This window comes from Strix aluco, chromosome 3, assembly GCF_031877795.1.
Source record: "Strix aluco isolate bStrAlu1 chromosome 3, bStrAlu1.hap1, whole genome shotgun sequence".
NCBI classification, from domain to species: Eukaryota; Metazoa; Chordata; class Aves; order Strigiformes; family Strigidae; genus Strix; species Strix aluco.
In genome coordinates this window covers 40,044,030-40,057,483 of record NC_133933.1, presented here as the reverse complement: position 1 = coordinate 40,057,483, position 13,454 = coordinate 40,044,030, and the positions used below count along the sequence as shown (strand labels likewise).

The 13,454-nt window shown below is 36.7% G+C and overlaps 1 protein-coding gene across 8 annotated transcripts in view; it reads left to right on the top strand.

Moving 5' to 3' along the window:
• Positions 1–13,454, top strand: part of LTBP1 (latent transforming growth factor beta binding protein 1) — a 213,228-nt gene that overhangs the window by 128,522 nt on the left and 71,252 nt on the right. For 3 of the 8 annotated variants that reach the window (XM_074818245.1, XM_074818239.1, XM_074818237.1), the window contains 7 exons: positions 1,582–1,704; positions 3,281–3,448; positions 6,656–6,889; positions 8,867–8,889; positions 9,880–9,982; positions 10,556–10,654; positions 12,705–12,830. In XM_074818245.1, coding sequence (XP_074674346.1) covers positions 1,582–1,704; positions 3,281–3,448; positions 6,656–6,889; positions 8,867–8,889; positions 9,880–9,982; positions 10,556–10,654; positions 12,705–12,830 — 876 coding nt within the window. The remainder of the gene's footprint in view (positions 1–1,581; positions 1,705–3,280; positions 3,449–6,655; positions 6,890–8,866; positions 8,890–9,879; positions 9,983–10,555; positions 10,655–12,704; positions 12,831–13,454) is intronic. The other 5 variants (XM_074818238.1, XM_074818243.1, XM_074818241.1 and 2 more) reach the window with 4 other exon arrangements.

The following is a 13,454-nucleotide window of genomic DNA, read 5'->3' as shown; positions in this document are numbered from 1 at the left end:
TCCTTTGAGGCAGAGCTGATCCTTTGTAATTCATGTGGTTTCCATCACATTTCATCCAAAATTCTAGGATATAAATTATCACTCTTTGTCACATGTGGCTAAGTGCATAGAGGTAAAGTTGGTCCAGGCAGTATCAAGGTACTAGATTAGGTATAGCACTGGGAGAGCTGATGATTAAGCTCAACACTGAATATTTGGAAATAATCACAGCTGACATGGCAACTGCTAGTCTGCTGTACTGTGAGCTTAATTCATGTGCTCCTGTATAGTGAGACAGGTAGATGAACTTGTGGAGAAAAATGAAGAAGGTAGGAAAGGGAAAGATCTGACAGTTTCCAAAAGCAAACTAGCACATCTGTTATATTGTACTTATTCAACTTTATACCCTCACTGATTGTATGAGTCGGGCAGCAACATACAATGAGGTCAAATAAAATGGTGAAGGTTTTATAAACACTAAGAGAAAAGGTAAGAAATATTATATATTTTAGATAAAATGATCACTAATAACTGATTTCCAAGGAGCTAGCTGGAATATCTGACTTCCACTTGAAGCTTGTTTACCCAGCAGGGTAGGCATTTTTTCCTAGCTTAGGGATAGGGAGGGGAAGTCTTACGTAGAAATAATGCACATAAACATTTTAAAGTAGGTTTATTTTGATGTGCTGTCTGTATTTTTCTGAAAGAGGAGACATGACAGTTTGACACAGACAGTTATAGGTTAGGTGTGGGGTTTTTTTTCATTATTATTATTATTTTAAGGTTTTGATTATCAGTGCAAGTTACATTGCTATTCTCCCGAAATAAAATCCTAGTTTGGTTGACTTAGTTACAGATGGTATCCAGATGATTGTCAGACATGTCCTATTCTAAAAGTAAGTGAATTATAGATACAACTGTAAGTATGATAAAGGCCTGAGGCCCAATGCTTGGGGCATGGGAGAATAATTCAGTGAGACCCTGAAAGGGACACTGATGTAGGTAGCCTAGTAACAGCAGACTTTATCAAAGTAGTTGTTATTTATCACAAAGTTGTGTTCCCATGGATGCAATCCTTTTTGCCCCACATCACATGTGTTCTGTGCTTCCTAAAGCATATTCTTGCTATTAAGATGGTAAGCTCTTTAGGCTAGAGATGGTATTTTTGTGTTGTGCTTCTTCCAGCACACTGAACCTTCAGGCACTACTGAATACAAATACTAATAAAAACTGTATTAAATGTGTCAAGCAGTGTTCCTGTATAAAATATACTGCATTGCTTAAAACTTGTCTCTGTGAGTGTTCTCATGAGTTGTGTTTGACTGTGCAAGCAATTGTCTGGTCAGGAAAAGAGGGGTTGATAAGACAGTCAAAGTGTATTTGTTTTTTAATTCAGAGTACTTGAGAATGATGTATAAATGTAATTGGCTTTCTGTTACAATCTCAGCAGTTTTAAAAGGTTATAACTTAAATGTTGTCAGTATGGGAAAACATGTTGACTTGTAACAGTTCTCCTGCACATATTGGAAAAAAGGTAAATTCTGAACAAGGAAGAATATTAGTACATATTTCACTATCTGATTATTTTCCATTTTCCCACAGATATCAATGAGTGTCAGTTACAGGGAGTATGCCCTAATGGTGAGTGCTTGAATACCATGGGCAGCTACAGATGTACCTGCAAAATGGGATTTGTGCCAGATCCTACCCTCTCAAGATGCATACGTAAGTAATAGTGCTAATCAAAGTACCAGAATAGATACTTAGTTGCACTTTATATGAGTATTTGATGGGCCCCAACTCTTCTAAGCTGTCCCCATCTTTTTTGCTGTCCCTGCCTCCTCTTCCAGCTTATTCACGTTATGTTTTTATATAAGTTTATATTGACTTTATTATTTATATAATTTTTATTTTTTATATAAGTCTCAGTGCTCACGCTCTTTTTTGTCTCTTTGTCCTGGAAGCCTTGGTCTCCACCAGTGGCTGTCCAGGATCCTTGCCATCTTTTTTTTTTCTCGTTTTCTTGCCATAAAACCTGCAAGGCTACATCCACCCTCCTCCTACAGTCAGTCTTTTTCATCAGCCTGGAGTTCTCCTTCCCACAATTTTTTCCCCTCTCTGCTGGTTCCCCAGCCAAAATCGTCTTGTGTCCTGCCCTCCTCTCTTCCACCTCTGCAGCTTTGGCCAGGATAGTTTCTATTACTAAACATTCAGCCCGGGATGATCTTTGGCACATTTTCCTTCTGATTAAGAAGGATTAAAAATGAAGAAGGAATTAAGAGAAAGTTTTGAACAGCACGAATGCAAATATTTTCCTCTCTTAATCAGCTTTTACTTGGTTTGAGATCAACTACTCAGCGAGAAGAAAATAAGGCATAGAGAACAACTAAGTTTCTCACTTTAAGTTTTTTGGGAAGAAAAATACCTCATTTCCTAACCTCTTTATCTGAGCAATCTTTAGATTTATGAAATAAAGTATAGTCTAGAGCCATAGGTGAATTCTTTCATTTTTTCAGCATAATTATCTTTTGCTACTAGTTAATGACACTCAGTTACTGAGAAAGTTTTTCAGCATTTTGAAGAATTTCTTACCATTTTTCAGTTTAACACCAGAAAAAAGGAGTTGGTTTTTATTGTTGCTTTTACATGTCATATTGAAAATCAGATAGTCTTTGGTTTTTTGAGTTAAGTGAATGTATTACCCAGAACTGTCAGCTGTATGTTAAGGCAGATGCATAAATTAGAAATCTGGATGGATCTTAGCTTCCTGTTACCTTATACTAGTCATAGCTTATGGCCTTCGGCTCTTCCACGTTAAAACTAAGCATAACAAAATGTAAATATATAATTGTCTCTTTTATAAAAAAGTTTCATGTATGATACTTAAACATTTTGCAGTCTTATTTATATGGCCTACTTATAGCTGAATGTTCCAGTAGCTATGTAGCTTGACACAAGTGTATATTGCCCATGACTGACCTTCAGCAGTTGGACTTACGTACAAGTGAGAGAGCTGATTCTGACTCTTTATTGTGGCAGTATGGCAACTGCTGGTTTGGAAATTTTTTTTTTTTCTTTAAAATGCTTTTTATCCTTGGTCTAGGATGAGTTGGAATTTGGGAGTGTTTGATGCGAAATAAGAATCTTTTATGTTGTGATTATGACTTGAGATAGGTGTTTGAAATAAAACTTCTGCAGGTGGTAAAATTAATCCATTTAACTGGTGTTGGAAGTCTAGTGATGTTTCTCTGTTTTGCTTTTCATGTGAACAGTACCATCCTCTCTTCCACTTTCATTGCAGCTGATAATCCTATAGTTGCTGAAGAGAAAGGACCCTGCTACCGGTTTGTTAGTGCAGGAAAGCAATGCATGCATCCTCTTTCTGTTCAGCTCAGCAAGCAGCTTTGCTGTTGCAGTGTTGGCAAAGCCTGGGGCCCACACTGTGAGAAGTGTCCGCTTCCAGGAACAGGTAAGAACTGCCCGTTAAAAGTACAAGCTCTTGCCCCCTATGTTTGTTATGCATGTTTTAAAAAACAAAATCCAGTAATTGATTTTAAACAAGAGGTGTCCATCAGTACATTATGGCAGTTCTTTACATGATAGTAGAATAATCACATATATAGTAGTTTTGTTCATAGGGATTCGTGATTAAAGCAGAGGAATTATCTTTGATGTGTTGTGATAGAATTCCAGATTAACAATATTTGCATCTCAGAATATGCCCTTGAACTTTGATTCTCCATCACATGAAGATAACTTATTGTACATTATATTCTGACTAGATACAGGCAAATTAACCCAAAATCTTATTAATACTCTTCAGTTGTTAAAGGCACCAGTGAAAGGATGGCAGCCTTTGAGAATTAGGTTACAGAATGACATGTGTTGTAGTTTACATTACAGTTAGTGGGATATGTGTGGGAGTATCTCTGCTTTCTAATCTTCCTTTATACCTTTATCATCCATTTTGAGGAATGTGCTAAGTATGATGATGCCTTCTTAACAATAAATTGGTATTTAAACATTTCACGCCATCTTTCACTTAAACAATTCCTTACTTGATACATAAAGCTCACTTGTATTATCAGTGTTAGCTTGGAGTCCTGCTGGTTTTTAAATATGTAAGGGCTTGGAAAATAGCAACTTGGTTGGTCACCACCCTCATTTAGGCTGCTTATAGGTTAAGATAACACATATTATACATACTGATTGCTGCTTTTGAGTACCTTCTATTCCTCAATTTTGCTTAAAGCTTAAATGACCAAAGTTGGAGTCTTTAGTCAAATTCAATTGAGTATTGTTTTTTGTCCAAATATATGGCCAAATTCATCTTTTATAAAAACATAAAGCATCATTACTTACTGTAATATATGTGATGTCTGGCCTGTTCAGTATTTTAGCATGGGTATTTGTAATGGTAATCCCTTGTTTTTACCAGAGTTGCTGCTGCAAATGTCACTGTTATGATACAGGTCATGTATTTCTTGAGTATTTTATAAAGATTCAGATTTTCAAAACTAGCTAGCTGCTTTGGGAAATACACATCGGAGACATGATGAGAGCAGCAGATTCCGTACTTTTTTAAGTTGGGCTTACAGAAATGGAAGTGACCAACATTTTTGAGCATTTCAGTTGATTTTGAAAGCCATTGTTTCCTGCATGACCATTGCTAGATCCCTGATTAGGATTTTAGAAGTCCAGTTCACTTTCAGATAAATAATATTTCTATGGCTTTTTAATAGGGAAAAAAATATATTCTCATCAGATGACTCGCAATTTAAATGCAGATGTTTTACATCTATGAGAATATTGCATGCGGCTTTATGCCCAATTGTGTGTATTCTGGAGCAGAAAATATATCTTTTTGTTGACTGCTCTCTAGACATAAAAAATACATCATTGAATATTATGTGGAATTGGTTATTTTGGTGATTTTTCTTAATGAAAAGACTTCAGAGAGAAAATCTGTGAGTAGAAAATTCTGATGAGCTCTGTGGGAAACACTTTTCCCATTTCATGACAACTTTCATGATTTAAAAACATATTCCTTTCTGTAACAGGTTAAATTCATAATCTTTCAGAGTTTTGTATGAAAAATGTGTGAAAGTGGGATACTCCAGAATGGGGTAATGTATTTACTGCAGCATCCCCTGTTCATCTAAGAGTCACTGAATTAAAAAGTCATGATCTCGCTCTCTGATAGCTTTTAAAATATTTGTACAAAACAGACTGGCTCCAAAAGCGAGACTGAGAGGCCAGCTTTATATACCAGATGTTGGGAGCACTTATCAGAGCTGTGGTAGAATAAGGCTCACATTTCTAGTCTATATTTGAGAGAATATGACCTGAAACAAGTTTTCCTACATCCTGAGTATGCATCTGAAGGGACAGGTGTCTGATTTTCTCTGTCTTCCTCCTTTGACCAGAATTCCCACCCTCAGTTGGGTGGTTTTTGGCAAGTTTTGATATTAGCATTTCCCAGCAGAAAGTATTTCATCGTTCTGAATCCACTCAGTTTAATCAGTTTGACCCTTCTTTTTTTCTATTACTAAGACACCATCAGAACACAGTGTGGAATTAATGCATACTGCAATTTAATGTATAATTTAATGAATTAATTTCTGGAGTACCTATAGCTAGTATTTTGTGGTTTTATTTTAGATGCTAATCATTTTAAACCCCTGATGTGTTCAAAGCAGAATTTGTGAACTTACGAATGCCCCACTCTGCACATCTCTTAAGAAGCTGTAAGAAATCACATCGGGCACATGGGAGACTAAATTTTTGGTGTTTCATCCCAACATAGCTTTACCTAGAGCAATGAGGACAATGAAGCACTGCTCCCTCAAAGCTCCCAAAGGTCTCCCTGTCCCTGACAGGAGTACAGCTATTACCTTTGATGGGGAGGAAAGCTGATCTGTATTTCTTTTTCATTCTAGTCTTCCACTAGGACTGCATAACCTGATGTTCATGTAGAGCAGCTGCAGAGATCAGAGCAGGTGCTGCTGCCTGACTTTCATTACCTTTTTCTGTAGCAGCTGTATAAATGAGATTATTTCCCCTCTCTTCCAGTGGTGATTTGGCTTTTTATGATACCGATCTTGTTTTTATCCAGCCCACTGAGGTCAGTGGAAAGACTTATTCAATTTAGTGGAATTTGGATCAGGGCTGGTATGAGACCTCTGATGTAGTCAAATGGGATCCTGTGAATGAATGTTGTTACTGATTGATTCTTCTGCTCCTCTAATACAGGGGTGGTGAGCTTTTTGCTTTGGTTTCTGCAAAAAGAGAATGATAGAAATAGTGATCTTCATTCCTTATGCAATGTAGGTAGTGATGACAATTTGTATATTTAAATTCATAACCAGAAAGGATATACTGTTTGAAGAGGATTAATACAAAAAATTACCTTGATATAATGATAGATTAAACATAACTGAAGAAAGATGGTAAACTGGAGTGGAAACCTCCTGGGAATAACAGCCAGAACATGATTTTGGGAGAATGCTCAGTCATATTAGCATGAAATGCGTAGTTTGTCTTTAAGTATTTTTTTGTAAAAATGTATATACAATATGAGATTAAATTTATTAGTGGTAGTCATTATATTTTCCACTATGTCAACATATTGCACTTTTAGACTCCTAAAAGGAATATTTTCCCATCCCAAATCTAGCTGCTTTTAAGGAAATCTGCCCTGGTGGAATGGGTTATACGGTTTCTGGCCCTCACAGAAACAAGCTATATCATCACCCTGCAGTTAGAGTACAGCCACCTGTCATTGGCAAGACCCCGATTACTCAGCCTGTTGCTAAAGGTACTTCTCCTCCACCTCTCCCAGCAAAGGAAGAGCCCGTGGAGGCACTGACCTTCTCACAGAAAAGTGAGACTGAGATGGCTGTGCAAGAAGGTGAGAGTGGGAAAATTTAGTCTTTCTATATTTCTGTGCATGTGTCTTCAGTGGTGTGTTTCTTTGCAGAGTAGCTGCGTAGAGTGCAGGACGAAAAGGCATCACTTCCCACAGCAGTGTTCCAGGTCGTGGAGTGTATTGTGCTACATGATTTACTTCTGAAATTTTGTGTATAGCTCCTACCAGATGCTGAGAACACTATGGAGATACTGACTGCTTTAATCTCACTAAGTTTAATGATAAGAAATAGTAAATATTTGTTGTAAGACTTTTATAAAGATAATCTCTAACATGTAACAAAGGATTCAACTCAGGCTTTGATTTACTAGTATTTGGGGTGACAGAAGCTGAGGGGTTTTCATCATCTTCCTTCTATATGCTCCTGTAGATTAGCACCACCTGATGTGGGCATGAATCCCCTTCGTGCGGTCTGCTCTCACCCCTGCAGCTGTGCACTCCCTTGGCGTGACCACCTTGGATCAGCTCCTCTCTGCTGGGCTGTTTAACAATTAGTTGACTCTTCTAAGATACTTTCCTCAGACTTTGTTTTCTGCAAGCTCCTCTAAGAATTTGTAGCAGCTGAGGTTGTCCTGAATCTAAAACAAATGCAGAAGCAAAGAAATGCAGAAAGCGGCGCTATTATAAATACATTGCCAGCAAACCTGGCATGAACTAACTGTAGACAAGAAAAAACACATTGCTGAAGAAGCCTCTCATGATACGGAGTACTTAATAGTTATTTCCAAGTAGCAGTTATGTATCTGTATGTCAGGCCATTATTACAAAGAGGTTTCAGTCAGCTAACTTCACAAAATTCTGTGCAACATGGTTTACTTTCCAGTTAAAATCACTGCTCTAGTTTTGCTTTCAAAAAGAAAACAGAGCTAAACTGAATCTGGAGAGAAGAATAAGCCATTCAAATATACTTATAGACTGTGCTGGATTATAAAATCTTACATAAACCTCTTAGCTTTTCTGTGTTACAAAGTGGAAAAAAGTGGTGTATCATTTGCTAAAATATTACTTCAGTAATTAGAAAGATTGTCACATTCTAGTAAATCTTGAAACACAAAGAATCTGGAGAAAAAAGGAATTTTTAAAAAAATTTTTTTTTAAATATGTTTAATCTAAGTCAGTAATGACACATACACATGTTCGAATCTTATATTCCATTTTTTAATACGTTTGCATTTGGAGTTTTTGAGATTGTATTAGAAGTTCTCCCAGTTCTGATAATCAGCCTCCCTGCTAATACTGAAGAAACTAGAACAAGAAGAGTGATTTTTTTTTTTTTAAGAAGAAATCTATCCTGTGGAAAGTGTTGATTGTGAAAAGAGGAATATCTGTACAGTTTTTTACAGAATCATACAGATTTTCATCAGTAAAAGACAAATTCAGAGAAGGCAAACTGCAATGGCAAATAAAAACTTATATGAAATTTCTATGTCTCCTTCCCAGAAAAAAGTCACTTCTGTGAAGGAAAAAAAAAACATACCACTTTTGCTTGCTTAAAGAAAATGCAAATTTCAAAACTTGTTTTATTTTTTTTACAATAAATTCTTGTAAAATTGTTAATGGTTAGTATATCATTATCATATTAATTTACCTTTCAAATAATTACAGATGTTGATATTCCTTGGAAGGAATTTTAAAAGTTTAATCATCTAATAACCTGTGAGTTTCTCAGATTGTTTCTAAGGAAACAAACAATTGAAAAACCTACAAGGAAGCTGAATACCACGTAAAAAATTATAAGCATTGGTCAATGTGTAGAATCTTATTCTGGTTTCAGGTTAGTTTTTATGCTTGCTTCAGGTACATTACTTCAAGTTTTCACCGTTTTGGAATGATATTAGAGCCTGAAATTTTTCTGCGATGGCAACAACCACTTTCAAATGTGCTAGTAGTTTTAAATAGAATGTGTAAGTAAATGTTATGTGAACACCTATTAATTTTCTTTTTTCTTTTTGGTTTTAGTGGCAACTGCAGCCCCTGATCAGGTAAAACATGATGTGATTTATCTAGGAATTGGAATGCACACCATATGTATGAGATGTGATACGTTAACTCTGAAAAGAATTTAGGATTTATGAGGAACAAACAACTCACTGTGGACTTACAGTGCAAACCCTGAGGCAAAAAGAGCTCATGTTATTATTATGTACAACAGTCAGGTAGTTAGGTACAGGAAAGAGATTACTTTAACTTCTCTTAAGGGCATTGGTGGAGGGTCTAGTGTTATATTGTTCTATTCCATTCTAGAGATGGTCTTTTAAAGAAGATATTGAAAACTGTAGATAGTACGGAGCAGAGTCACAGATACTGTCAGCTAGAGAAAATGAACTGGAAAGAAACTGTATGAAGCTTTGAGCATTTGCGACACCTGCTTATGAGACTTGTATTAATGGCTAAGTGAGTTTCCTAGTTTTTTTAGGGTTGCTGTGTATTCAGTGGAGAAGAGCAGGTGTGTATCTGTGTTAAGTCCCCCACTCTGGAGGTTCCAGATTCTCTATGCTGAAGAGAATTGGCTTTGTTAGGAATAACTGTAGCTGTACTTAATTTCATTTTCCTAAAGACTTAAAAGCATCTAATGCTTTTATGGAAATGAGATGATCAGTGTGGTAGCTAAGAGAACCTTTCACAGTGGTCAAAGACTTAGAGACATGTGTGATGCTGAACTGCAATTAAATACGATTTGTAAGCAATTAAAGGCAAGAGAATGGGAGAATGATGGAGGGACAAAGCCAAAGATACAGTTAGAAGCTCCATGAAATGGCTGTTTCAAATAATATAAATTTTAAATTGTATGCCATTGTGTAAATATAGTATTCAATGTTCCTTCAGGCTTAAATTGGTGGTAATTAATGATCTGCTATCAAAAGCCACTCGTGAGAATGTCAGAAGTTTTTCGAGCCAGGAGTTTGTGGGTTCTTATGATGGCTCAATTAAGAGAACGTTTCCAGAATGTAAATTTTTAATCATTGTTTTAGGAATTAGCTTCCCTTGATCAAGAAAAGCAGCCTGATCTAGAGCCTGGGCAGCCTCAGCTTTCTCCTGGGATTTCAACAATTAACCTGCATCCACAGTTTCCAGGTAACTTGTTTTGGCATGTCTTTTAGTATGAGAGAGCGCTTACAGTTCTTCAAAGAATGGGGAAGTAGCAACTGTAACAGAGGTTAATGAGAAATTTATTACAGCTTCACAAGCAATTTTTCCATGAGCAGAATATGCAAAAAACCAAAATCATGGAAGCTGAAGTGGGAGAAACTGAGAGGTTGGCATTGGCTGGGTGACTTGTTAGGAGGCAAAGACATATTTTAGGCAAAAGTGATATCCTGGATTACGTACATGAAAATTTTAATGTCAGCAGAATTGAGGCCTTTTACCCCTTTCAAGAGGAAATTTTACTTAGGTGTCTCCTTGTAGATTTGTGCATAACTTTTGCTGCAAAAGTTTTACTATTGTGCTTGGTATCTTTAGCACCTCAGTTTTTTTCACAAGCACAATAAAATGATGGAAGCCCCAATTATACTATTTCTTCTGCTCCAGACCTGAGCAGAATAAACTAATGAAAAGCTCCATAGCATCTGCCTCATTCAGTACCATGTGTGAATGCTTTAAGGGGGTTTTTTTGGATGTGATTGATTTCCGTTCCATGTCACACAGTAGTGATTGAGAAAACATCTCCTCCTCTGCCTGTTGAAGTTGCTCCTGAAGTCTCTACTTCAAGTGCAAGTCAAGTAATTGCACCTACTCAAGTTACAGGTATTGTACTTCCTTTTTAGAACTAAAATAAATTAAGAAATGACTGTGAGTTCCTGACACTATAACTTGTTCTGTGCTACTTCTGAGTTATTGTAATGAAGAGAATGTAGCTGTAGAACAGAAAGGAGTACTCTGGGGAGAGAGAAAGTACAGAACAGCACAGCAATGAGGGTACTGTCAACAGAGCCAGGACTGGGCCCTCCCATGATGTACCTGCCATCTTTGTGCCCCCAAATAAATGATAGAAGGAAAAATTAATAATTCCCCCTCAAATTACATGATCTGCAACTGAAGCCCAGAACTGAAGACTTCTTGGGTACAAGTCAGGTCTTTAGACAGTCTGCACAGGTGTTCATGAAGTATACACGATCATGTTCTTTGAAGGATGTAGACTTCATGTGATGTAAATCAGCATGTTATACAAAAAGCAAATGAGGAGTTACTGTAACATCTGTCTTAAAATGTTATTTTGATGTTTGTGCTTCTTCCTTTTTTGTTGTATTAAAGTTGTCTTTTCTACATCCAAGTGTCAAGAAGTGAAAATAACAGAAATGCAAGTAATTCTCCTGTCATAGCTGAAACTTGTCTAAGTGATGTCTGTGTCCAAAAGGCATGAAAATTTCACATGCTGTCAATTTGAAAACAAAAAGGTGAATGTACACTGTGTGTATACATGAGAGCATTACAATATCACATTGGCTAGTTGCTCAGAATTAACACGGGCTTTGAAGTAATTGCAATATCCAGGTAAATGCTTTAAGATGCGCTATTGTATATGGTAGAGACATCTAGGCTACTAAGAGGTTTCCCAATTTGCATTCACAGGGAGAAATTGCACTTGCTTTAATGAAAGTTTAACTCTTCAAAGATGGCTTTACTTCATGCAGGAACAGATTTTTGAGTTGTACACAACATGCACAGGGTCTAAATCACCCAGTTGTTTGAATTACAATTCTGTCTGTAGTTAAATCCTCTGGAATCTACTGTAAGAGTACAGAAAGTATCCTGTCCTGAAAGCATTCAGCTTCCTCCTTCAATTACCTATAATTTCAGTTCGTCAATCCCATAGGAAAGTTCTACTAATGGTGATTGTCATACCAGAATTTGGAAGTCATCTCTGCTGTGACTCTCTCTGCCCCTTCTGCCAGCCAGCTCCCTGCTTCCTTACAGGGAAAGGAGGCTACCCTGCTGGGGACTTATATCAGTTAGAAAAAAAAAAAAGGTAGTTTTCCATGTTCTGTTGGTTTTTCTTTCCTTAGGAAAAGGAGTGAAACTAGAAATTGCTGTGTGCTATAAACAAATCAATCAGTTGTTCCAATACAGTTCCAAGTGTTGTTCAGATATTTAAGAGATAGTAAAGTACAAGTGAAGTAATATTTGTCGGACAAATTCCTAAATTGGATTTAAAAAACTGAATGCAGTTGAGAAGTTTTTGAGTGCCTTAGTTCTGTACATTAAGATTTTGTTAAATTTAAATGTCACCTATTTCTAAATAGCCTGGATAAATGATTCTTCTTTACAGATAACTTTTTTTCAGGCATTACGATTTCACGCTGCTCTATAACCTTAGTTTAAATTGCAACTAAACAGTCATTAGTAATTTTTGCAGTAGCACATATACTTTGAGAACTTTTAAAACTACTGTAAGGGTTTAGCATCCAATGCTGCCCATATCTGAATCTCCTTATCTTACAAAATTAACAGATGAGTGTTCTGTAAAAATAATCAGGAACCCACTACAGTTATTTCCTTAACCTTCAATGCGAAGGTTAAATCATATAAATTTTTATTTTATATTATCTTCATTTTACTTTATTTTTTAATGTACCCATTTATAGATCTTGCATGGGACATGAGACTGTGTCACTAGGAAAAGCCTAGATGGTTTTCAGATTCTTCCAGATGAGATAGCCGTTACAGAAACTCAGGACTTACAAATTTGATTTACAGTTGTTTTCAGGCCTGATCTTTTTAATTGGATTACAGAATATTGTGCACTTACTGAACTATGTGAGAGAGTTTAACATTAAGCTTTTTTCTTTTTGCTTAGAAATCAACGAATGTACAGTTAATCCTGATATCTGTGGAGCAGGACACTGTGTTAATTTGCCTGTGGGATACACGTGCATCTGCTACGAGGGGTATAAACTTAACGATCAGCAGACAAAGTGCTCTGGTATGAATGGACGCTTTCAAAAATCTGAAATAACCATGCTATGAAATGCTTGAAATGTACAGTCTGGTCAGGGGAAATATGCTACAGAGCAGTCAGGAGCTGCTTCCTCTACCAAGTGCTTCCAAGCTGCACAGAAACTAGTTTTTGTACGTCAAATAAAATTTGCCAGCTAGTCTCTGATATAGCTTTTCAGCTGCTCAGAACTGAACGTGAATTTAATGGAATTGAATGAAAGCCTTGCCCATTGTGAGGTGAGAGAATAAGTGATTAGACAGACCATCCCTTCTCAGCTTTATATCAGGTATCTGAAAGTGCCAGACTTCTAGGAAGAAATGCACTTCTGTTTGGAGAACGAATGACTGAATTAGTGCCTGTTTCTCAGAATGATTTACCCAGCTACCAGCTCTGCAGCTGGACTAAATCCAGGCATTTTGTTAGGTCCTTCCTTTCAACCTTCTGCCGAAAAGAGAAAGTATATTGTAAACATCCCAGAGGCACATTAGGAGATCTACAAAGTGAGGTCTTCATCCCCTTCTAAGCTAGTAAATTCTGGAATAGAGGGCTCTGATGAACATGAGGCAGAGTCCAGACTGGCTCTACATGAGCCATTTCAGATTTGGAAGC